We start from the raw sequence: 26,986 nt of genomic DNA on the forward strand, positions 1-26,986 counted from the left end.
CACATCATCGTCACATGTAAATAAGATAAGCTTATGATAATAAACAAGTTAAAAAGCAATATATGTATATACAACTCTAAAAGTCACAACAACAAAAAACCAAAAACCATATACATAGTGTGCTGTACATAGTTATAAAAAAAAAAAATATCCACAAAATTACCGTCATATATACTCTAATATTATTAGAGGTGTTTCTATCTATAGGAAGCTTATACAAAGAAGAAGAAGTTAAAAAAGATAAGAAAGTATTCATTCTGACGGGCGATAATTCAGATTAAAGATTATATGAGACAATATCTGAAAAAGTCTAATTTTTGGCAATATCTTTATTAGATCCGAAATCGAAGAACACACATCAGTGTGGATCTAGGAACTGTTGTCTGTAATTCAAACGATTGTTAAATGTGGTAACAATTAATAAAAATGGTATAAAAAAATCCAGTTCTTACCTGTTACCAAAGTGATTCAATTTTGAAAAGTTTCTAATGGAAATAAGGAATAGGTTAAAGACACTATTTGTGGTTTACTGGTATATCCTGCAATAGTTTATCAAATGCCAATTATTGATTTTAGCATTTGCAATACAAAAGGTTTAGAAATATCCTAAAATATAGTCAGATATGTCGGTAACATGAAAGTATCTTGAGTAACAGGACAACGGTAACAGGACAGAGTTGGTAACAGAAAGGATTTTTTTCTCTCAAAAAAATGCTTTTTCTTTTTATAGTTTAAGAAAAATACATCATTTCAGATTGGTCACAATTGGAAGATAACAGCAAACAATGTCATTTATCCTTTGAAACTGTATTTGCAAGATGAAAAATCTGCCTAGGTAATGAAAAAATAAATTCCTTTCTGTTACTATTTACTATACTAAAATTGCACAACGTTCTGCTAAATACCTATTTTTTCATTCAATATACTGTATATTATTTTGAAATTTATTTAATATGGTGATGATAACTTATTAAATGACATAGATGGCATATAGTACATTAACTTTTTGATTCATCAGTGAAATTGTCTTGAACATCCTTCCTGTTACTGATTATGGTTATGCTGTTACTTCCAATCAGGTAACATGACAGAACGTAACAGAAAGAAATTACGCAGTACTTTTTGTTCATTTACTCGAATTGCGTATAAGTTTACTTCCATCTACATGTCAATTTGATAAGATACTATAAAAACACAGGTACTGGTAAAGTGCTGACAATGAAATATTCTCAGAAGGTACACAAAAAGGTTGTAACAGGAGAGAACAACAAAATTATTTTTCTCCAAATTCTGATCTTTGGGGAGTTCAGATTTTTTTTAAAAACACATGTACTGGTAAAGTGCTGACAATGAAGTATTCTCAGAAGGAACACAAAAAGGTTGTAACAGGAGAGAACAACAAAATTATTTTTCTCCAAATTCTGATCTTTGGGGAGTTCAGATTTTTTTTAAAACTGGTTGCTTTTCACCTAAACATATGGAGTCATACATTCAGGAAATGATGCTCCTCACATTGCATTACAAGAAATAAATTTTTGGTCTTTCAAACATGTCCACAGGTGGAAAAAACCAAGCGGTAACAGAAGGGAAATTACCCCTCGGGACAACATTTAAAACACCCTTAAAAATGTAAAATTTTCTTACATGCTTTAGTTATAACAAAACCAGACCAGTAAGGGAGAAGTTTTTTTATATAATCTATCAGATTTGTGAAAATCGGAAGGCTGTTTTCTTAATTTAGATATTCTTTGAATGATTTATTTTTCAGAAAATAACAGGGGACAACATGATTTTTTTTGGGGTGGGGGGGGGGGGGGGGGGGTGGGGTTGACCATTTAAATTTAGAAGAAATGTTTAATTGGTTGCAGTTGGTGCATTATATACTCTAGTTAATACTGTAACTTAAATTTTTCCAAAAAGATGCCTGAATAAATAAATAATTGCTCGTAAAGTGTGGGACATTGAAATAAGACTTTTTCAGATATTGTCTCATATAACAAATTCCTGTCAATGTTCATTATATTTATAGTATATTACCCGATATCAACATCTTTTTGAAAATGCCAGTATGGGCAAAACACTGAAAACTTGATCATACTGAAAACTTGATCATGTCACGGTAAAATATGCAATCAACTATTTTTCAAGGACTTTCGACGACGCCCCTCCTCTGAGTATTTGCTTTGTTTTATGATGGACATTTTTGATTTAATTTATGTACATAGTGACAAGTCTGTAATTTATGTTATCAGTGAATACATTTTCTTAATAAAAAAAAACAGCCTAGGAAGATCTTGAAGGCTGAGTCAAAGACCCAACTAACTGTATATATAGTGTCTTCAATCGTTGAGGACTTTCTTGAACTGGCAGTTTCTATAGCTAAACAACGGAAGTTTATATATATTGTAAATATATAGTTTTCATGTGTATTTCAAGTTCAAAGTTCTTACAGTTCTGAGGTGGTTTTTTTCAGACCCGTTAATCAGTCCTATTTTTTAAATCAACCTCTCAGTCAAATCATGGCGTAATATTTTGTAGTTTCAATTTATATATTTTGTCTTGTAGAGAGTTCTGGTAATGTGCAGTTACAAGAAGGAAAATTACACATCAAATGATGCAGAAAACAACAACACAACGTGACAGTAAACCCGAACCTGGCCCGGGCATTGAAAAGACATCACGGGAACATTGTGCAAACTACAATTTTGAATAGACACGTGTAATAAAACCGTCATACAGATTCTCTTTTTTAAATCACGTTGCTGGAATTTTCAATCCATGCACACACTAGAAAATAATAGTAAAACATATTGTTATATCAGTAATTTTTCATTTTGTAAAACATATTGTTATATGGGTCCTTATAAAAAAAAACCATGCAAAACTATGTTATTGCATGGGTCTTTTTAAGTCACAGACATGAAAACATATCAAAATAACACTTGCATATGTTAGATATGAATGTTTTGTGATACACAATATACAGTTTACAGTATGAAATGTTATAAAAACATCCCTAATGTTTTCTTAAACCCTTGGAGATAGCCAGAATTAACGGTTATTTTTTACTATAAATCCTTTCAGACTTGAAATAGGACTATTATTCATATGATTTGTTTTTTTATTTATCACTTTTTTTTGCATTTTGATACATACAAACATTTTTTTAATGATTTATGAGGTGTATGTTGGTTTTATAATAAAAAATTTCACCAAAAGGAAATGTTACATTTTTTAAGTCAATGGTGTAACCAAAGGACAAATTAGTAGGATACGAGTTATCTTTCGCAAGATTTGGGCATTTACAACAGTTTCTCCCTTAGCAATATTACCTGTAAGGATGTTTTGCAAAAAAAAAAAAAACAATTATGTTGAAAATTTACTGAAAAAATCTTAAAAGTAGGTAAAAGCTATATCATAATTGAAAATAGTGTCCATGGTGCACCCTTATACAAATCTTTTTTGAAAACATTTCCTGAACTTTGAATTATGAAATATATTGATCATAGAAACATGAACCAGGAACACTGAACATATAGAATAGGGGAATGGAGCACTTATTTCGTAACTGAATCTTAAAATACACCTTAAATCATTGGTGTTACTGTCAATGGTGAGACCATTTTGATAAAATAACACCATTGACCAGTTTAGTAACACCACTGAATATATCATGACAATCAGCATTGTTTTGTGTTTCTTTCATGCTTAACAAGCGAAACATCATATTATTTACGAAAAACAATACTTATTTAACAATGTTTTAACAATATCATGTATTACATGTATACAAAGTTTTCACAAACTGATGTATGCTGGTAACACCAATGACACTATTTAGTAACACTATCGACATTTTTAGTTATTGATGTAATGTTATATAATTTGAGATATTTTAGCCTAAGAATTTTTTTTTTATCTTTTTCTTTTGCTCGGTGTTCTTGGCTCTGTGTTCAGAACTTAATAAAGGTAAAATTTGAAATGTGATGTCAATGGTGATACTTTTGTGTCATTGGAGTTACTGAAGGGTCAGTGGTGTTACTATATAAAAATGCGACATTTTTTTTAATTTTCATTCATAAATATGAGTGTTTGTAGGTCGTGTACGAAGGATTAGGTATTTATTATCATTTAATCTTACACAATTCACATATATTCATTTTAAGTGCATATTTTAGTATTTACAACGGCCATGAATAGGACAGACAACTTTTTTACGACAATGTATTCTGAAATTATTTTTGAATAGAATTCACAGCTATATGATAATGTCAATAAGTCGTAATTTTAACCTAAACAACAAATTGGAACAGTTGTTTGATGTTAAACAATTATATTTAGTAGCTAAATGTATGATTTAAATTGGTAACACCATTGACACGATTCTATCAAAGCATGAACTAAAATTGTTAAAATTGAAGGAACTCTTCATTTTTCCCATTGCATAATTCTGAATATCGTTGCTACCATGCTATAGAATAGCGGAACACATTTAAATGTTTTTAACAATGACATCATTTTTCAAAATGTTGCCTCGTCGAAATTTGCACTTTATTTGATAATGACCCATATCAGTAATTTTTCATTTTGTAAAACATATTGTTATATCAGTAATTTTTCATTTTAGGTGTTTTTGTGTGCAGTTTGTCACGGTAATATGACATTTTATAATTCAATGATCCATTTTTGTTTGTCATCGTGCTCAGCCTTTCCACACAAGGCTGTTAGTTTTCTCGTTTAAATTGTTTTTAAATTATATTGTCAGTTTGGGGCCTTTTACAGCTGACTATCAGCTTTGCATACTGTTGAAGGCCGTACGGTGGCCTATTATTGTTAATTCCTGTGTCTTTTTGGTCTCTGGTGAATAGTTGTCTCATTGGCAATCGTGCCACATTTTCCTTTTTTATATTGATAAAACATAAATCATTTTGATGTGGACTCATATATTTTATTGTGTGTGTCTTTTTTTTAATATTAGGTTTCTGTTCTTCTTGCCGATCTGGTGAGGCAAATCATATCTGGATGATTTGTATCATTTGTTTTATGTTGCACTGTTATATAACATCACTCTAACAAAAAAGAGGCCGACTTAGCGCATATATATATAATTAGTCTCGCCTAATTTTTTTTTTATCTATCATGTACCAAGTTATTCTTGCTGTAATGTGGTTTATGTTTGTTGCTGCATAGCAGTCATATTTTGTTCCGTTTATTGTCTAGCATAACTCAAGATTTTGAATTATGTGATGCTTAATGACGCAACGTTAGATATTGCTACTATCATGAAAAATAGCGCTATGTAAATAATTGACAGGAAAAAATTCTTAGAAATGCCGAAATAGATATGTCAAATCATATATGAAAATAAAGATTGGTTCTTAAATTTTCCCATTATGATAGAGACAGAATAAAAATATAATATTCATAGGCATCGGAAGACACAGATTATCAGAAAAAAAACCGTTTGCTTAGCGTTGTCCCATGTAACAAACTTAAAACTCGAAAAAAAAAAATCGTCAAATGTTCACACGCAACTCTTTGACATTTTGCATGAACGTTTTATGACATGATATATTTCAGTTATGGTTTACATGACTGTCTCCAAATTGAATAACAGTAAAATCTAATATCCTATTTAAATTTTAAATTTACCCAACAAGGAAAAAAGGAAACAATAGATTGTGCGAGTTTCCAATTTAACGTCACATATTCTGTTACAATAAATGGTAGCAATATCTGACGTTGCATCAATGTCATTCCTGAACTTGTTATAGAGCTTACTATACTACCATTTTACTAGTAATTGATTTTATTCATTGTTGTAGGCCACATATGTAGACCAATAGTTGGTTACATTCTTGTCAGTTTATTTGGACGGTCCAGACTAGTAGATTGTTGACAATCAGAAGCATCTCTTTATTATATAGACTGGAGAATAAGTTTTACTTCAATTTAATGGTCTCACAAGAGCCTCATACTATATAAGTCATTATCAAAAATCAGTTTTCCATGCGACGGTCAGCGGTGCCCTCCAGGATCTCCGGCTTTTTCCATCAATAAAAACTGACCGCCACGAAGTGGCGTAAAATACTAATAAATACGGTAATCAATCAAAAATAATCATCATTAACAGCTAGTATCACCGCACAAGTGGATTCACATGAACATGCATACGAGGTAACAAACGAGTGTCTTTTCAGAATATAGACTAGTAGGTCAATGATTAGCTGGATCTAGAACAATTTCAAATCATAACTATAAATACCAAACCGCGCTTAAAATATGATTTTGAGTTCATGGGAAGCTTAACTTTGATTGAACTCAATTTCTCAACTAGTCGTACTTCCAGCAAGATAAGATGACCTGAACGAGAAAGACCAAACAACGATCAAGTAAGTAATTTTAGTCACTAGCGTATATAGAAGCTGGTTATATGAATATAACAAACATGAAAAAGGACAGCGTTTTGTTGTCGCTTCTCATCTAGCAGATAGGTCGACGTTACCCAACAATGATATATAAAGAGATAATTTCTTAGAGCAAACATAATTAAAAGTGCTTGTCTTCACATATATTTATACCCTCGATATCCACTTTAATCGAAATGGCTGTTCCTTGGGTGCTTTTGGTTGGCATCGGGTGCTCTTTTTAAAAGCAACAGTCTTTAAAAGGCCGACCAAATACCACTAATATTGAAACATTCCCCTGAAGGATCCCGAAGGCCACTGTAACAAGTTGTGGTCGTGTTCTCTTGGCGATCTGAGGTCAAAAGTTAAAATCAAAACAAAAACAGTATTCGTGAAAAACTTTTGAAAATAAGAAATTAAATATTTGAATGTATGCATAATCTAAATCGAACATTTTATTCAAAATAAAACATTATATTTTATAAAGGGTACTTTACGAGATGAACGGCATGTTTGAAACCGCGAAGGATATTGTTAATTTAAAATTTAAAGGGTTCCGCGGAACCCATGCAGTGTCTCGCCTACTTTTGCTGCTAATTGCAGGCGCAACAAAAACGAAATTTCCGTTCTCTAACTTATGTTTTTCATAACCAATTGTTCTGAAATTTATACACAATGCTTATTACCACAAAATACAGAACAAGTTCGAAGTTGGGTTGTGTCACATTTACAGTTGAGTAATGCCCCTTTACAAATGGAAAAATTTGCTAAATGTTTTCTGATTTAAGTTTGCCTCAACCAAATGTTATGAAACTTATACACAATGCTTATTACCACAAACCTCAGATCAAGGAAATGTTTTTAAAACTTTAACTGCAGACTGTATGTAACGTTAACTGGAAAAAAGAACTGTTTATTTCAGGCAGGGCTAAGCGTGAGAAGGAAGATATAGGCACTCTTTCCGAATGGATTAAGGCAGTGAGGTCGTTGGTACAAATCAGAATTAAGAAAGTGAATGGGTCTTTCAATGCCCATACTACGTCAATCTTTAAAGACCCTAATGTTGCAAAACACTTATCCTACCTTCATGACAAATATGTTGTTGTCCCCGCAGATAAAGCCCCAAACAATATCGTTTTTGTGTGTAAAACTCATTTTAAAAATCAACTGCTTGATAAACGAATTAGGTATTGACAATTCACTTGGAAACCCAACATATACCCTAACGACACTTACCAAAGAGGACATCCTGGATAATCATAGGTCTATTCTTTGTTCCTTTGGAATTTCAACCAAAGATGATGAACTGGATCTTCCATCATTGTATTGGATACCTAAACTGCATAAGTGTCCTTACAAACAACGGTATACTGCTGGGTCTTCCAAGTGCTCCACGAAACCTCTTTCTAAATTATTAACATCTATTCTTTCAGCTATCAAAGACGGGCTTCAAAGTTATTGTGAAACTGCCTTTTCTAGAGATGGCTTTAGTTTAAACATATTTAATTATAGTGGATTGGGAAACAAGTTTTGCAACTTATATATGGCGTGAATCAGATGTGGATCGATACTTCAAAATTCCAAAGTTCTTTTAGAGTACATACAATCTAACTCTCTTTCATCTTGTAACAGTATTAAAACATTTAACTTTACACGTATTCCACATTCCAAACTAAAAGACAAATTGAAAGAGTTGGTATTGCTTTGTTTCATAAAAAAGAATGGCCAACGAAGATACAAGTATCTTGTCTTAGGAAGGTATAAATCCTACTTTGTAAGGGATCACTCTGATTCAGGCAAAAAAATTCTCTGAAACTGACATTAGCAAGATGCTTGATTTCTTCATTGACAACATATTTGTTACGTTCGGATGACGTGTTTTTCAACAGACTATCGGTATTCAAATGGGAACGAATTGTGCCCCTCTTCTTGCCGACTTGTTTATTTATTATTATGAGGCTGACTTCATACAGATCCTTCTTAGAAAGAAAGATAAGAAGTTAGCAATATCCTTTAACTCTACTTTCCGCTATATAGATGATGTTCTTTCGCTAAATAATTCAAAATTTGGTGACTATGTCGAACGCATCTATCCCATTGAACTAGAGATAAAGGATACAACATATGCAGTTAAATCGGCCTCATATCTTGACTTAAATCTACAAATTGACAATGGGTCGATTGAAAACAAAACTTTACGACAAAAGAGATGATTTCGGCTTTCCAATTGTGAACTTTCCATTTCTAAGTAGCAACATTCCAGCAGCACCTGCATACGGTGTATATATATCCCAATTGATACGATATTCCCGTGCTTGCATTTCCTATCATGATTTTCTTGATAGAGGGTTGCTGCTCACAAGGAAGCTATTAAATCAAGAGTTTCAAATGGTGAAGTTGAAATCATTTCTTCGTAAATTTTACGGACGCTATCACGAGTTGGTTGACCGTTATGGAAAAACCGTTTCACAAATGATATCGGATATGTTCCTCACGTCGTAACTACATTCCTCTTCCCTTTCATAAATGTGACCTACCGAATTATACTATTTACCGGATTTGATATCTCATAAGCAACAAGACGGGTGCCACATGTGGAGCAGGATCTGCTTACCCTTCCGGAGCACCTGATATCACCCCTAGTTTTTGGTGGGGTTCGTGTTGTTTATTCTTTAGTTTTCTATGTTGTGTCGTGTGTACTATTGTTTTGTCTGTTTGTCCTTTTCATTTTTAGCCATGTCGATCGTTGTCAGTTTATTTTCGATTTATGAGTTCGACTGTCCCTCGGGTATCTTTCGTCCCTCTTTTATAAGTAAAATACAAAAAAAAAACCAGGTACAAAATTTTAACAAAATGTCCTTCTAGATACTAGCTTTTGATCATAAACAAGCGTTTGTCCAAGTTTGGTACAAACCTAAGATAGTTTAAGAAAGTTATTAAAAAAAAATTAAAAAATTAACCACAGAGTGAATGTTATGTTTCCTGTCCATTTATAAGTAAAATATGGAAAAAAAATGATTTTTTTTTTTTATAAATTTACATCTTGATACTATCTTATGATCATAAACCAGTCTCTGTTCACGTTTGGTACAAATCCAAGAAAGTTATTAAAATTTTAACCACAGAGTGAATGTAATGTTTCCTGGCAGAAAAAAAAACTAAGTGCCTTTATAAGTAAAACACGGAAAAACCGGAATACTTTTTTTTTAACTATTAAACTGAGAATCGAAATGGAGAATGTGTCAAAGAGACAACAACCCGACCATAGACAAAACTAGCCAAGGGTTACGATCCAATCCCCACTTCTCCACGTGTATAGAAGGGGACAGGATCGGTAACCATTGGCTAGCAAAGACGAGGAAGGTTCTTATTTGAACGTTTTGATTGACACAAAAGAAATTAGAAACAGAGTCCGAGACACGAAGCTCTTCAATAGACAAATATAACTTGTGAAAAATAACGAAAAACGGTTATCAATGCAGTTCAATAACTTGTAGGATATCTTGTATGCTATACTTATTGTTTACAATTAAGACTATTGCACCCCTTGACAAATAATAATGTCAAGGGCGTTTATCAAAATAAGTACTTTTATGTGATCTAAATAAAGTGTTTAAATTTAGGAACAAGTTCGACCGAACGAAATAGAAGACGAACTAGCGTGGTCCAGATAAGATAGTACAATTTCAGACGTCATACCATAGATAAACGAACCTACGTATACCGATATATACTTGTTTATTATCATTTTAAAGACACCTGTTGGTCACTGGACAAGTTTAAGAATAGCACTCCAAAAGGTATTTTTAATATTAATATTCATATTAATACCATTTTACTTATTAATATATTTTTTTTTAAATTATTATATATATTTTCATAATTCAAATTGGTTGATTTATATTTCATACCTTACAAGTTTTGGTTTTAAAATTTATATGCTCTTCATCCCTATAAAACGTTATTTTTACGTATACTTAAAATTTGCTGTAATGCTAGTGTTATATAAAAATTTTGTCTTTGGAAATTCATAATTCTACTATGAATAACTAGTAACAAATATCAGAACTAACGTTTTTTTATTTCATTGTTTGTCATTGAATTATATATCAATTTGTTAAGAATGTTTTTTTTCCAAATGTTTTAGTCTCAAGACATCACTTTTTCAGACATCATGTTTCAAATATTCGCAGTTTGTCTTATCACATCAATGGTATTTGGTAATCCAATTACAAATGACAGTAAGTATATTACAATTATTCTCATGTTTTGTAAATTTATGAAAGCGATTTACCATGTACGTGTATTAATCGAGGTATATAACTACATTTTTTTTAAAACTGGTTTGTTTCCCCCCCAAAAAAACAAAATAAAGTAGACCAAAATGTATAACAATGAACAAAAAATAGTGGCAAATACATGTACAGATGCGTTAATTTTACAATAGTTGGACCATTCATATATCAAATTACGTTCAATGGGATTTTTAAACTTGGTGTTTGAAAAATCAAGGCCGTTCAAATTATGATTTTATAAAGTTAGTATTTCAAATAATTTTCTGTAACAATTAAATTTGATACACTTTCTATTGAAATATATGACAAAGAATAAAAGAAAACACCTTGCTCACAAATGTGCTCCCAGAATTAACAGATCTGTTTAACTTACATATATCATGCGGTCTAAATGCCAATTACAGTTGGTTTTATATTGATATTTTTCATTGCAGTTGAGGATTTGGTTACAAAGAAATACAATGAAGTTTTAAATCAAGAAATTGAAAAAGGAATTGGTTCCTCTAAAATTTTAGAGTAAGTTTTTTATTTATTATCATTGTCATGTAATAAAATATGATAGAAAATGAATTCAGTAAATTAAAATCAAATAAATTGTATAAGGAATACCTAAATTTGAAGAGACACAAGTGACATTAAAAGGGATGAAGCCATGTAAAATATATATACTTGTGAAAAATCAACTTGTTTTGAATTTGAATAATAATATATATTTGAACTGTAGCCATGCAATAGGTTTAAGATGTATAATTTCAAGACTTGAAATAAATATGAAATTGTATTTTACAAACAAATATGTTTAATTTTATAGACTTCCTCACAAGATGCAAGAGTTTTTGAAAAACGTAGGAGAATATCAGCTCCCATTGGTACAAAGTCAAATAAAAGAAGAAGTGAAAGAATACAGTGTAAGTTTAAACTTCATCCCTAAGTACTGAACTAGAAATCGTATAAGATGTGAATAAGTAGGACAGACGCAGAAGCATGAAGGCGTGGCCCACTGCCTCACAGTAATTTCACAGAGAAGATTGGGCTATGATGCCAGGCTAGTGAAACGACCACTTGATGTTTAAGGGGTTGGGTGTAGTTGCTTGAAACATAGCTTTTTGAGTTTTGCAGCTTATATAAAATACACGACTTTCTAACTTTATGGTGTTCTAATCTAAACAGGATAATTGTTACTTTTATTTCGATGATGACAGACAATCGTTTATCTTGGATTTGAGTAGCTGGAAGGTAAAAGAAAGAAGGGGTGGGGGCAATAAAAAAAATCAATGATAAATCGATCTTTGGAGAAAACTAAATGACGAGAATTTTGTTGTGTAATCATTACGCGGCCTGAAAAAAGTATTGATAATCTAACACTATCAGTATAAAATATAAAAGGTAAAGGATGGATTTAGACAATTTTCAAGAAGGTAAAAGTGAAAGAGGGAACAAAGGAAGATGGATGGCTGAATTTAAAACCACTGTACATATAGTCAGAACAGATTCATTGAAACACATTTTATTTCATCCAATTGAGAGGCCTTAACACTGATAATAAATGTTGTTTGATCTTTTCTTCAGAATGACGTGAGACAATTTGTAGAGGGTGAAGTAAAGAATTATATTGAACCATTGAAGATTTCTGAGTTTGTATCCAACCATCTTCGTCGCCACAGACGTGATGATGATGAGATGCCCAACTACTTAGATCACTTTTATGGCGGACTTGGTAAGTAATTTGTATCTATATTTCTTGATATATCGGATATTGAATGACTAGCTGTTCTTGCCTTATATCCAAAACCACATATTTTATTTATCTTCTAAAAGGCATATATTCGAAAGTCCCATGATACATGTAGCAAGGCATAAAGTTGTAAGTTCTCCATCATGAAAAAAATTTGCAAACTTCTACCTTGACCAAAAAACTTGAACTTTGGAGTGGGCCGGACAGATGATAGACGAACAGACCAAAAAAAATAATGCTCATAGATGGAGCATAAAATGTAGACAATGGAACGTCATGTATTACATCATCAATAAAAATTATAGTAATTTATTATATGAGCGAACATGCACTAATAGATGGTTCTCTTTATTCTAATTTCAAAGATAACTGATTACTCTTTTTGTTAAATTGGCTTAAAATGGCAAGCAATCATATTCGATGTTATATTGAATCTGTGTAAACGGTTCATAAATGTGCATTATTTCTGTTTAATAGGCAAATAAAGAGTATCCCAAAATGGTGACGGAAGACACGATCTAGAACAGAAAACAGATATAACATATAAAATGTAACAATAAATATGCAAATTATTCTATTTTATAGGCAAATAGAGACAATAAATATGTACGGAAGAGAGATCTGATGTAAAGAACTGTCAAATTATTTATTTTCAAAACAAAACAATTTAAAAATAAAAACGATAAAAATTCTGTTTGTTTCCACATAACATTCTATACATTCTTCGGTGTGTAACCGTTCCTTCAAGATATGCAGACAATTGAGGGGAATAATAAGCAAACAATAGACGATTTCAATTTTTTACGGCAGGTTACCTTCTCTGGTGTAGGACATTCTAATATTTTGGTAAAGATCGAGCAGCAAAAAGAAGTAAAATCAAGCTAAAGATCTGTATAATTTTAGGGGGAAATAACTTTTATGTACGTTTTCTAAACAAGAAACAAATCAACAATATCCAGATTACATAACAGGATGGTTGTATTTTTCATAGAAGTTTCAATGTTCAGATCTATTGTTGTTTTCTCCACCTCCAGTGGCAAATATGTCATGCATATCCAGGACGAGAACAAATAAACAGTAAATACAATAAGTGTGATTTCAAAGTGGGTAATGTTGCATATCAACACACCAAATTTGGACATTTCTCAAGGGTCCACTAACATGCTGTGAGGATGCTTTCTCAATGGTCAAATAACATGCCTTGAGCATGCTTTCTCAATGGTCCACTCGAATGATTTATCAAGTCCACTACCATGCTTTGAGCATGCTTTCTCAATGGTCAACTAACATGCTTTGAGCATGCTTTCTTAATGGTCCACAACCATGCCTTGAGCACTCTTTCTCAATGGTCCACTACCATGCTCTGAGCATGCTTTATCAATGGTCAACTAACATGTTTTCTCAATGGTCCACTCACATACTTTGAGCATGTTTTCTCAATGGTCCACTAAGTTAACATGCTTTCTTAATTGTATACTAACATGCATTCCCCATTTCCTTTCTCAATTTTATTGAGCCTTGAGTATGACACTCTCTTAAATGGTAATACAATGTATTGGCATGTGTTTTTTTTAACTTGATTTCACATTTTTCCGTACGAATTCATAGTCATTTGGTGACTTCTAAAAATAGTCCTATCGCACTTCATGAGCATGGAGCCAATCTATCAATAGTATAGTGTTTTTAGTGAAGTTTGGTTGTTAATAGGTATTAGGAGCCTCTGGCCTTTGTTAGTCTTGTATTATTTTAATATTAGTTTCTTGTGTACAATTTGGAGTTTAGTATGGCGTTCATTATCACTGAACTAGTATATATTTGTTTAGGGGCCAGCTGAAGGACGCCTCCGGGTGGGGGAATTTCTCGCTACATTGAAGACCTGTTGGTGACCTTCTGCTGTTGTTTTTTCTATGGTCGGGTTGTTGTCTCTGACACATTCCCCATTTCCATTCTCAATTTTATTGTTTTTTCTAATGTACATTTTCTGTTCTTGTAAGTGAAATATCTATTATAAGACATTACTCTAGAATTTCCATATACCATCATGTGTATACCAGAAATAAGATGAATACCGATTCATACCTATTTAGTTTAAGGTTTGGGAAAGACTTATCTAAAAATGACCAGAACATCATTTTATCACACAAGCATATCATTTGGCATTGATAAAAAGGCAGATGTTGTAATGGAAAATATTATTCAGATTCATAAACACATGCTTGTATATGATAAGTTTGATAAACTTCCATGTGTAGATAAATATGGACATCTGTCAATGATATATAACCGACTTATCATTTTATTCATATACATTATGTAACACAAAGTGGGGTGTGAATCTAAACAAAAAAGGTTGGAGTACATCTGAGCCAGTTATCCAGTAGTTACAATAGGTTGCTGTCTGTTGTTATTGTTCTCCTGTAGTATTTCCAAGAGAACATATCATACATAATTGTAGTAATTAAACCAACACATCAAATGAGTAACAAGTCATATTCTTGACTTGGTAGAGGCATTTTCTGATGAAGGCCAGTAGCTAAAACAACTAAGTACATATAACAGACTATTATTTGAACTTGGAATTATTTTTAATTATGGAATTTGCTTGATTTCTTGTTATTGAAATTTTTGATAAATTCCATGTTTAGTCTGTACTAAAATGTTCTGTGCTGCGCACAACACGGCTTTCTATTAAAAAGAAAATAGTATATTTTCTATAGAATGTATACTGTGCCGCGCACAACACTATCTAACCAAAATACATTGTATGGAAAGTGTTATTAACCGCTCAAAAGATTATAATACCAAATAAGCATGGAATTTATTAAAAAATTTAAACACAAAAAATTATGCAAATTCCATAATTAAAAATAATTCCAAGTTCAAATAATAGCCTATTATATGTATTAAATTGTTTAACAAAACAAGGTTGTTGGCTGGTTTAAAAACTATTCCACATTTTTGTCATCACTTTGACCTGTTCTAGTCCTTGACGTGTGGTCTTTGGTGGATAGTTGTCTCATTAGCAAATTTATCACATCTCCCTATTTCTATATAAGTTAATAAAAAAATAAAAGATTTTTCATCCTCTTACTTATCATTTTCTTGGTATTATGCATTATAAGATACACAAAATGACGTCGAAATCCATTCTGGTAAAAAGTTTATTGAACACATAAATGACACATACAATAAATACACTGTGAAACATGTACAATATGGAATGAGGGGATACCATACTTCATTTAGAAATTACAAATGAATTAAAGGACATTACATGTTTAATACTTCTGATTCATATATTTTTATGGGTGCAAGCTGTTGCAGATTGTGAAGAATTTATGTATTTGAGGAGATTTAATTTCTTGAATTTGATGAAGTTTGCAAGCAAGAATATAAAAGAATGATAATTGGGTAGTAATTTAAATTGTACTAAACCTTAACCATTGAAATCCATGAAAATTATTAACCCAAAATTTAAAATGAATCAACAGTATAACATTATATTTCTGAGTTATAAATATTTCTCTCCTAAACTAAAAACTTTGACCTTTGTATAGTGTTTGTGTAATTATTATGTCCAAGCCATTTACATGTATTATGCAGACACTTACATATACACTTTGCACATGCACAAATCATAAAACACATTTTCTCTTGCATTCCTTACAAGTTCAAGCAAAATTTACAACCATACACTTTTAAACATACAACAGATCATTCATACTATTGTTTTAACAAAATTCAATTGTACTTTCAATCTCCTTAAATGACAATTCATTTATAATTTTATAATCCAGAAAAAATACTGTGGATTCATTTATTTTCTTGAGTATCAAATTTTTACAAAAAATAATTGAGTAAAAAATTTATTGTTAGTGTCTTTTTAACCCTTTCCTCCATGGATTTATTTTTTTAACATACTTGATTTGCATAAGCATTAATGCATTGCTAAAACGAATATTTCATCAATGAAGTTCAAGTCAGATCTTCTCATGAATATCCTCTTTATATTAGATACAAATTTTATTAAGTCTGGTGAAGTTTTTTCGTAGGTAATACGACTGTGGCACTACACAGGCGTCAAAAGGCGTCATTATGGAGTAAAGGGGGTGGCGTCAAGAGGCGTCATTATGGGGGGAAAGGTTTAATTAAGAGTGAAACAATTCTTTAATGTTCACTCAAACTGATTTGTCTCTATTTTTAACTATTTCAGTTTAAGAATAAGTGCAATACATTTGTTCAATGTTCAAAATGAAACACTTTCATCTACTAAATTTCATAAGAAATTTTGAGATGGACTGTAATAACAACAATTATATAGTATTACTTCATATAAACAATAAAATCATGAACACATTTTGGATAAAAATGAAAGACATCTAGCACCATTTAAACACTTTAAGGATTTTGTCTGTCAGCGCTGCAAGATAAGTCATGTTATTTGTTTTTATTGCACAGATATCTAATACAGCGCCATCTGTCCGTAATCTCTGTTTTAGCTGACTTTTCCCACAGTCCCATATATGCAACTGAAATGAAAATAGAGAACATGAAAAAAACACATGTCATGCATGTGACAATGAGCAAAAAGTTTTTTAAAATTCAGATATAACAAGAGTGCACACGCTGAAATGTCTCGCCTTCTATACTAATCATTGATATTATGTTGATAGTCCTAAGTATAAAGCTAACCTTTAATACAACTGTCACATAAACTTAACATTAACCAAGATAACTAAACAAAGACCAATAACCCTTGAAAAGGAGGTCAAGGTCAGATGAACCATGCCAGACAGACATGTACAGCTAACAATGCTTCTATGCAACATATATAGTCGACCTATTACTTATAGTTTAAGAAAAATAGACCAAAACACAAAAACTTAACACTGTGCAATGAACCGTAAAAATGAGGTCACAGTCAAATAAAACCTGCGCGACTGACATAAAGATCATAAAATATTTCCATACACCAAATATAGATGACCTATGGCATATAGTATTAGATAAAAAGACCAAAACTCAAAAACTTAACTTTGCCCACTGAACCATGAAAATGAGGTCAAGGTCACATAACATCTGCCCGCTAGACAGGTACACCTTACAATCATTCCATACAACAAATATAGTAGACCTATTGCATATAGTATGAGAAAAACAGACCAAAACACAAAAATTTAACTATAACCACTGAACCATGAAAATGAGGTCAAGGTCAGATGACACCTGCCAGTTGGACATGTACACCTTACAGTCCTTCCATACACCGAATATACTAGCCCTATTGCTTATAGTATCTGAGATATGGACTTGACCACCAAAACTTAACCTTGTTCACTGATCCATGAAATGAGGTCGAGGTCAAGTGAAAACTGTCTGACGGACATGAGGACCTTGCAAGGTACGTACATATCAAATATAGTTATCCTATTACTTATAATAACAGAGAATTCAACATTACAAAAAATCTGAACTTTTTTTTCACGTGGTCACTGAACCATGAAAATGAGGTCAAGGACATTTGACATGTGACTGACGGAAACTTGGTAACATGAGGCATCTATATACAAAGTATGAAGCATCCAGGTCTTCCACCTTCTAAAATATAAAGCTTTTAAGAAGTTAGCTAACGCCGCCGCTGCCGCCGCCGGATCACTATCCCTATGTCGAGCTTTCTGCAACAAAAGTTGCAGGCTCGACAAAAATCATTTTTTCAAAACAAAAATTGTTTCTAAAACAAATTTTGTTCTGTTTTGTATATTTCTGTAAATTACGTGATGAAGTGGAAAATATCACTTAAACATTTTACAGACTCCATCATGAGTTGGTAAACCTTTATGAAATATCTGTTTCACAGATGATGATGAAGTATTTGTTCTAACTACAATTCCATCAACTTTATCTGGATTATGACCTTCCAAATTAGACTTATCACTGGATTTGTACTAACATTAACAACAATATGTTTGTCACACGTGGAGCAGGATCTGCTTAAAGTTTATATAACCTGAGATCACCAACAGTTTTTGGTGCAGTTAGTGTTTCTCATTATTTAGTTTTCAATGTTGTTTTTTGGGTACCGTTGTTTGCACTTCCATTGGTGTTTTTCTTTCTTCATTTTTTGCCATGGCATGATTGCTTTGTTTTTAAAAACTTATAAGTTTGGATATTCCTTTGGTATCTTTTGCCTCTCTTTGTTCTGAGACTTTTAAAAAAAATGGCATAAACATTATGAACCATGTTAGAATCATAAACAACAAGCTACTACAAGCACAAAGCAAATCAACTGAATAGGGGAATACTGGAAAGCAGGAAAAGGTTGAGAAATATTAAGACACTCATATTGGTAGATTTTGTAGATTTAAGGAGGCTCGCGGGTCTAAATCAAATTTTTTATTTAATATAGGATTTCTCTATATTTTTCTATAAATGAACTTTGTCTTATAAATAATAGAAAAATGAAATAAAAAAATGGGGTCACCGTTCATTTACCCTCACAATCTACCATCGAAAGAAGCATACATTTTTGTTAATGTTCTTTTTTTCTGTTGAACTAATAGGAAAAATAGCGGTAATATCGAAATAAAAAAATAACTAAATTACAGAAATCGCTTAAATTTTACAATCATTTAGTTTATGTAAAGCTTATTTGAAAACAACAATAAAAAAAATAGGTCACCGATGAGTTAAAAAAGATATTTCAATTTTAATGCCAAAAAATGGCATTTTTGCATCAAAGGGAGATAATTTGGAGCTTTTTCAATGATATCTACATTTTAAGTCACCTGGGGCCAACACGAATTGATTTTTTGGAATTATGTTTGTACCATATGATAAAGTAACAACTACTAAAGGTAATTAATAAAATTTGTGATGAAAAATTAATGTTTATTTTTTTCTAAAAATCTTATACCCGCGAGCCTCCTTAACATCCCTTCTCATTTCATTGTTTTTCATGAGAAAACTCAACAGACAAAATTCCAAATCTTTTTCTTTTTAAATTATTGAGAAAAGTATTTAACAATGATACCTACCGATTGTGTAGATTCCTCTCCGGCACACACAAGCATATTATTTTCCATAGTAGGATGAGGTAATAACACAGATTTACTGAGTAAAGTTTGTGTACGTCCTGCATGGAATGTTTGTACAATATCACAGGAACATGACATATCTAATGTTGTAGGATCACCACTAATGTTTACACAATTCATTTCACATAACTGATGACGAACCGCAGCATGTTTTTGTGATGGTTTGAAACTACACAACAAATGTCTTGTATTTGGTTCAAAACACTGACTTGATAAACTACCTGCAATAAGTAATAATAAAAACATTTAGTGGTTAATTTTCAAAATAATTTATTTTAAATTCTATATTCAGTAAATTTGGCACTCAAAATATTGCACAGGATTTTGTAAGCCATATAAATGTATCACAAGAGTGCACACGCTGAAATGTCTCGCCTTCTATACTAATCATTGATATTATGTTGATAGTCCTAAGTATAAAGCTTAGTTTTATTACAACTGTCTCATAAACTTAACATTAACCAAGATAACTAAACAAAGACCAATGAACCTTGAAAATGAGGTCAAGGTCAGATGAACCATGCCAGGCAGACATGTACAGCTAACAATGCTTCTATACAACATATATAGTTGACCCATTACTTATAGTTTAAGAAAAATAGACCAAAACACAAAAACTTAACACTGTGCAATGAACCGTGAAAATGAGGTCACCGTCAAATAAAACCTGCGTGACTGACATAAAGATCATAAAATATTTCCATACACCAAATATAGTTGACCTATGGCATACAGTATTAATTAAAAAGACCAAAACTCAAAAACTTAACTTTGACCACTGAACCATGAAAATGAGGTCAAGGTCAAATGACATCTGCCCGCTAGACATGAACACCTTACCATCATTCCATATAACAAATATAGTAGACCTATTGCATATAGTATGAGAAAAACAGACCAAAACACAAAAATTTAACTATAACCACTGAACCATGAAAATGAGGTCAAGGTCAGATGACACCTGCCAGTTGGACATGTACACCTTACAGTCCTTCTATACACCGAATATACTAGCCCTATTGCTTATAGTATCTGAGATATGGACTTGACCACCAAAACTTAACCTTGATCACTGATCCATGAAATGAGGTCGAGGTCAAGTGAAAACTGTCTGACAGACATGAGGACCTTGCAAGGTACGCACATACCAAATATAGTTATTCTTTTACTTAAAATAAGAGAGAATTCAACATTACAAAAAATTTGAACTTTTTTTTCAAGTGGTCACTGAACCATGAAAATTAGGTCAAGGACATTGGACATGTGACTGACGGAAACTTCATAACATGAAGCATCTATATACAAAGTATGAAGCATCCAGGTCTTCCACCTTCTGAAATATAAAGCTTTTAAGAAGTGAGATAACACCGCCGCCGCCGCCGTAGCCGCCGCCGGATCACTATCCCTATGTCGAGCTTTCTGCAACAAAAGTTGCAGGCTCGACAAAAAATGTATTTTTTCTATAAGATTCTTGACAAAAGATAGGTATATTTTACATCAACCTATCCCCAGGAATTTGCATTTTTTTTCATCATCCCTATACTTGTACAGGTCTGTTTTTTTGTTTTCTTGTAGTTTTTTGTTTCGAGGTCAACTCAATGAATTCTGTTCCTTGATATAGAATAATTTCCCTATTCACAGATTTTGTCATATCAATTAATTTTCTATTACAGATAACTGCAATAGAATGATATATTTGCAATAAAATATTTTTTTCTTTCCATCTGTCATGTATGGTTTACTAGAGAGCAAATAATACAGACCATATTTGTCAAAATTCAAAAGCTTGTGCTAATTTTTAAAAACACATTGGGTTTGTTTTTCAAAATAATTTTGTTTTTTCATTTTTTAATTAAGTCACCTATCCAGGAGTCATCTCTAGCCTAACATTTCTTTTCTGTGACATATGTAATACATTTTTCTTTTATGAACCAGTGCATTCAGGTGACTAAAAAACAACAACATACTTGTCAAAGGGAGATAACTTTAGGTTTATAACTAACATATATATGATTTTACAACTTTATATATAACCTTACCCTCAACAGGTAATATATGTAGTTTGTGTTGGTCTTGTTTCTTCTCATAGAAGCTAACTTTATCAAGCTGACCTACCAAAAGACCACCACATCTGAAATACAAAATGTATAATCATAAAACAAAGATGGTTCAAAGCCATTCTAAAACTTGCAGTGAGTGTTTCTGTTCCTGAAGGGTTCACTGTGACTTTGAGATGAAGATCATGTGTTCATGTACTGATTTTGTATCAAGGATGGATACCCCATATTGTTTGTTTTTCTATTAATACATTTGATTTGTAAGGGTTCCGAGGAACCCAGTATCTCACCTACTTTAGCTGTTAATCGCAAACTCAACAAAAATAAGGAAAAAAATAAATAAAAATATTCCTGCTGATACTCTCTTTTGATTGTATGAAGTTTGGTAAAATCCAGGATAGTGTATGAATCTAATAAATGTTTATACAACTTTAACTGCAGCCTATAAATAATGTTAACTGGAAGAAAAACTATGTCCATTTATATGTAAAATACAGATAAACAGGTACAAAATTTTAACAAAATTTCCTTCTAGATACTAGCTTTTGTTCATAAACAAGCTTCTGTCCAAGTTTAGTACAAAGCCAGGATGGTACAAGAGAGTTATTAAAATTTTAAAATCTTTAACCTCAGAGTATAAAAAAAATAAGTACAAATCCTTAAATCTTATTATGAAGAATGAACGAACAAAATCACTTACCTAAACATAGCATTCATATCACTTGGTACATACTGAAGTGAGGCTACAGGTGACCTACTTCCTTCAGTATTCAATTCTTGGACATGCTCAATCGTGTTACGTATATCATACTCTAACACACGACCATTCTGCATGCCAACATAAAAAAAGTTTCTATCATCAGCGTTCCAAACACAACTCCAGGATGGTAACTGGGTTTCATATCTGTAAAATACACAAATACTTGTTTTAATGAAATAATTCTAACACTTATAAGACAATTTTTTTTTACCAACACAACATAAATAATCTACTATTAAAGTATATCGTTAAACTCTACTGAAGTAAATTTTAAAGGAAACTCAAAGATATAATTGTATAACGTGGAATCATTATCATTCATTGGATGCAAACTTTTCACAGATTTTGTGGATAAAAGGGGAATAACAAATTTAATTGTTCAACCAATTACAAATTTTCTAAAGGGGTGTATGCAGGCTTTGGCTAAACCATGAAATCAGTTATCCTTGAATATGCAAGTTTTCTCAAAACCACAAAAAATGGTAGGGTCCCATGAAGATAAATGAATCAGCAGTATTCTAAAGTACACAAAAAATACAAAACAATCAAACAAATTTCGATTTCTAAAATTTCATAATTTAAAGATTATATTTCTTCCAATAAACTTACGTTTGTACGACAGCATTACTTATAACACTGGTCATCTTGACCGTCTTGTCTAAAGCACAACTAAGTAAAATACCATCGTCTACGTTAGGATGGAAGCTTACATCACGGATAGTCTTACTGTGGATAGTTAAATACTGTGAAGTTTTGAAATCCAGCGTACTTATCTGAAAAGAAGATATTATATGTCAACAAGTAAAACTGTGATCCACTGCTATCTTGATGATGATGATAAATGACTAATATCCAGCAGCAAATCAATAGGACTAGAAAAAAATAAATCTAAAACAAACTGACAACGCCATGGCTAAAAATGAAAAAGACAAACAGAAAAACAAAAGTTCACATGACACAACATAGCAAACTAAAGAATAAACAACACGAACCCCACCAAAAACTAGGGGTGATCTCAGGTGCTCCGGAAGGCTAAGCAGAACCTGCTCCACATGTGGCACCTGTCGTGTTGCTTATGTGATTACAAATCCGGTAAATATTATAATTCTGTAGGTCACATTCGTGAAAGGGAAGGGGATTGTAGTTACGTCCGTAAAATTTACAAAGGGATGATTTCAACTTCACCATTTGGAACTCATAGTTTAATAGAACATGTTTATCATAATATAATATGAATATAGCTTTGTAGCTAACTTACGAGACCAATGCTTAAAGGAAATCGGTAAATAAGAAGTTGATTAAGAATGAATCTGAAAATGCCTCACACAGGAAAGTATAGTAACATGAAGATTGATACCAAAATTTGGAACTTTGATTTGCAGTTCCTGTAAAACTTGCAAAAGAATTTCATATCTAATATATATATCTACACACAATATTTCTGAAATAAAAAAAAATAATCTCACATTTTTGTCCAGACTTATTCAATAACAAATGCACACAATATTTTCTTAATTTACAGTTATAAAATCTATATTTACCTCTAAATTTAAAGTATTCATAACAAGACACCCACCTTCTTAATTCCAAATCCTGGAAAGAGAGAACTTGCTGACGGCTGAGATACAACAAGTGTGGCTAATGATGGACTGTATGCCATCACACGACAGTTTCCTCCCTGAAAAAAATATTTTTTACAATATAATTATGATCATGAGGGAGTTTAGATATCATGTATTTGCACAGAAAACATGTCTGCTTTTACCAATTTTCATTGCATCTTCTGGACTTTCCTATTTTCTATTCATTTATCAACTTTAATCAAAACCAAGATTTCCCTTCTTTTTCAATTTCCTTCAAAATTAATTTCTTTCATTTGATGGTATAACAGATTTTGATTTAAATTGATTTTAAATATGTGGGGTTCAAAATCACAATCTCAGTATAGATTGGCTTGTGGCACAGTAGTTGAACAATATACTTGGCCATCAAGGCCCTTGTAAAATAGAAATCCTAGCAAATTCAGTTGTATCCCTTACAGTGCAAGAAAACAAGCTTTAGTTAAGTTTGTGTTAACTCACATCCCATATTTTGATTGTTTTGTCCAAGATAAACTGTCCATCACTCTGTGTAGAGGTATGATTATCTGATACATTTGACTGCGATGAATTTATAGACATCTGTGATGGCTGTGATCTGTAAATAAAAATAATATGTGGATTTTAAAATAATAAAATGTGTCTTATTTTCATGTCTTTCCAAAATAATGTGTTTCATTTTCATCATGTTCATGATTTTCAAAAATGACAATTTTTCTAATTTCAGTTCTAGTCAACATTTTTGGAATGGAGATATGCATAGACCCAGGTGAGCTAACACTGAACAGCAAAAATAAAACAGAGAGTAATTTGAATTCAAAACAATTTACTTATTTAGAAGAATTTGTAAAGATTTTCAAGATTTTCACATATTCAAACGAAAACTTCCAGGCCTAAAAGTAATTTGCCGTTTCTGAATCTAATGCATTCTGGGAAATATTTTGAAAAGCATACACCAAAACTTTGTGATAGGTTTAAAACGTGATAAACAATAGAAATTCAACCTGGGAACCATTGACGTAACGTTATTTTTATTTTGGTGTACGAACAATGAGATTACCCATAGTCCTTTAGATTCTGAAAAGGTGAATTGAATGTATCTGTATATAAACTTGAAGAAACAGAACCCAGAGCCCTGAACATATGAAAATTAATTCAGTTGTTGTTGTTTCTTGCTACTTGTCGTATTTGTTTTCCATTTATTGTTTTGAACTAATATAAGACGCAAGTTTTCTGGTTAAATTGTTTTACATTTTTCATTTCTGGACTTTTGTAGCTAGCTACAAGGTACAGGTTTTGCTTAATGTTAGAGGCACTACAGTGACCTAGAGATGATTACTTCTACATCATTTGGTCTGTTGGGGAGAGTTGTCTAATTTGCAATCATACCACATATTTATATTAAGATAAGTAAATTATTAACAAATCTCTTTCAAAACTATACCCAACATTTTGTAATGTTCTCGTTATCTTTTTAGCAATCATACCATATCTCCTTATATTTATATTAAGATGTATAAACCTCTATCCAAACTATACCTGACATTTTGTAGTTGTTCTCGTAACTTTGCAATCTCTGTCCGTAGCTTGTTATTGTCTCCGACAGTCATCTGATACTGCATTCTTATTTGTGCAGCCTCCATTTCACTTCTCCTCCTGCCCTCTTTTTCTTTTTCTAAGTCCTGGAGAGCTCTATCCCTTTCTGTAGTATCTACAACCTAAATATTGAACTTGTAGGTAAACATGTTAAAAACAATAAAGTGATTTTTGAATAAAAACTCAAGGTGATGCTAAACCATTAAGATTAATTCCTCCAACATGTGCATTCTCTTCAAGAGATTGAGATGCAGAAGACCCCACCGGGATAGTCCAATATGAAAATAATCCTCCAAATATCATGGCAAAAAACTAACAAACAACCAAAAAACCAGAAGCTACAATGTTCCTATACTGAATATTATCATAATCGTACCAACCTTTAAACATTTAGCATATAACACTCGAATGTCTTGTCTTTTAGCTTTAGAATTACACTGAGGGCACTTTCCTCCTTGACCTTTCAACCATTTATCTATACAACTAAAAATAAATTACATCGTCATTGATATTACATTTAAAGAAATCTGTAACTTACCTGCAAATGTTTAAAATCATATTTATGCACAAACAGATCATATAAATCTGTTTTGCTTGCCATAAATATTTTGAAACTTATAATCTGTATTTTTTATTTAGTTTTTTGGTTCTTAAACGTTTATTGATATACACATGAAAGTCTGAAATTTAATTTGTTCCTACTTTTCTACATTTCCAATTACAATGCCACCAAAACAGATCTTTGAAATCTATATTTCTCCTTATCACAATCTTATCCTCAATCATGGAGTAAGATGTTTTCAAGATCTTTTTTTAATGTTGGATTGCTGTCTCCTTGATGTATATTCACATATCTATATTCATATCAACAAAAGTTAATCACAAGTTTATATGTAGAATTATAGTGTATAACTACCTCTGTCCAAAAAGATGACCACATTTTAATGAAGCTAGTCTGTGATTACCAGAACTTGTCCATTCTTCAAAACATATAGGACAGCACTGAAACAAAATGTATTTGTGCATTTTTAATTGTATAAATACTATTTGGATAGCAAATGTTTTTTCTCCTAAGGCTAAGTAACAAATGTCTAAGACTTCTTTATAAGGTTTTTGAGCTTTGAATATTTCAAAATTTTAATAATGCACAATTTTTTCCTGTACAACTAAAACTTGGCAGTGTCAAAATATCTATACATACTTGAAATTTGTATTCTTCATAATTGAACGTCAAAATACAGAAGTGCATAGTACCATTTATCGCAAAATTGTTTGACACAATTAAGAGGAATTAACTGCATCAAGGAGAATTAAGGAAAAAATTATACACCTTTAAAACGAATTATACTATGCTTGATGTCAATAAATAAACAAACTCTTGTAAAGCCACTACCTGGTATTATTGAAACTAATAATTTATGTAATCATGAATTACAAAAATACT

General features: G+C 31.7%; 2 protein-coding genes across 5 annotated transcripts in view; one reads left to right on the top strand and one right to left on the bottom strand.

Annotated features, from left to right (window-relative positions):
- Positions 1-10,047: 10,047 nt before the first annotated feature.
- Positions 10,048-13,129, top strand: LOC139482205 (uncharacterized). Its single transcript, XM_071265920.1, has 6 exons — positions 10,048-10,207; positions 10,577-10,648; positions 11,137-11,218; positions 11,514-11,610; positions 12,272-12,419; positions 12,915-13,129. The coding sequence occupies exons 2-6, from the start codon at positions 10,582-10,584 to the stop codon at positions 12,920-12,922; spliced, it is 402 nt and encodes a 133-aa protein (XP_071122021.1). The 5' UTR covers positions 10,048-10,207; positions 10,577-10,581; the 3' UTR covers positions 12,923-13,129.
- A 2,453-nt stretch (positions 13,130-15,582) lies between these two features.
- Positions 15,583-26,986, bottom strand: part of LOC139482229 (E3 ubiquitin-protein ligase rfwd3.S-like) — a 143,463-nt gene continuing 132,059 nt past the window's right edge. For 2 of the 4 annotated variants that reach the window (XM_071265965.1, XM_071265963.1), the window contains 9 exons: positions 25,923-26,025; positions 25,486-25,664; positions 24,430-24,544; positions 23,925-24,026; positions 22,958-23,121; positions 22,289-22,492; positions 21,571-21,662; positions 19,472-19,752; positions 15,583-16,966 (listed from right to left, as the gene is read on the bottom strand). In XM_071265965.1, coding sequence (XP_071122066.1) covers positions 16,817-16,966; positions 19,472-19,752; positions 21,571-21,662; positions 22,289-22,492; positions 22,958-23,121; positions 23,925-24,026; positions 24,430-24,544; positions 25,486-25,664; positions 25,923-26,025 — 1,390 coding nt within the window. In that variant the 3' untranslated portion in view covers positions 15,583-16,816. Of the gene's footprint in view, positions 16,967-19,471; positions 19,753-21,570; positions 21,663-22,288; positions 22,493-22,957; positions 23,122-23,924; positions 24,027-24,429; positions 24,545-25,485; positions 25,665-25,922; positions 26,026-26,458; positions 26,545-26,986 lie in introns of all 4 variants that reach the window. The other 2 variants (XR_011654799.1, XM_071265964.1) reach the window with 2 other exon arrangements.

The sequence above is a fragment of the Mytilus edulis genome, chromosome 7 (genome assembly GCF_963676685.1).
Source record: "Mytilus edulis chromosome 7, xbMytEdul2.2, whole genome shotgun sequence".
In the NCBI taxonomy this organism is placed as follows: domain Eukaryota; kingdom Metazoa; phylum Mollusca; class Bivalvia; order Mytilida; family Mytilidae; genus Mytilus; species Mytilus edulis.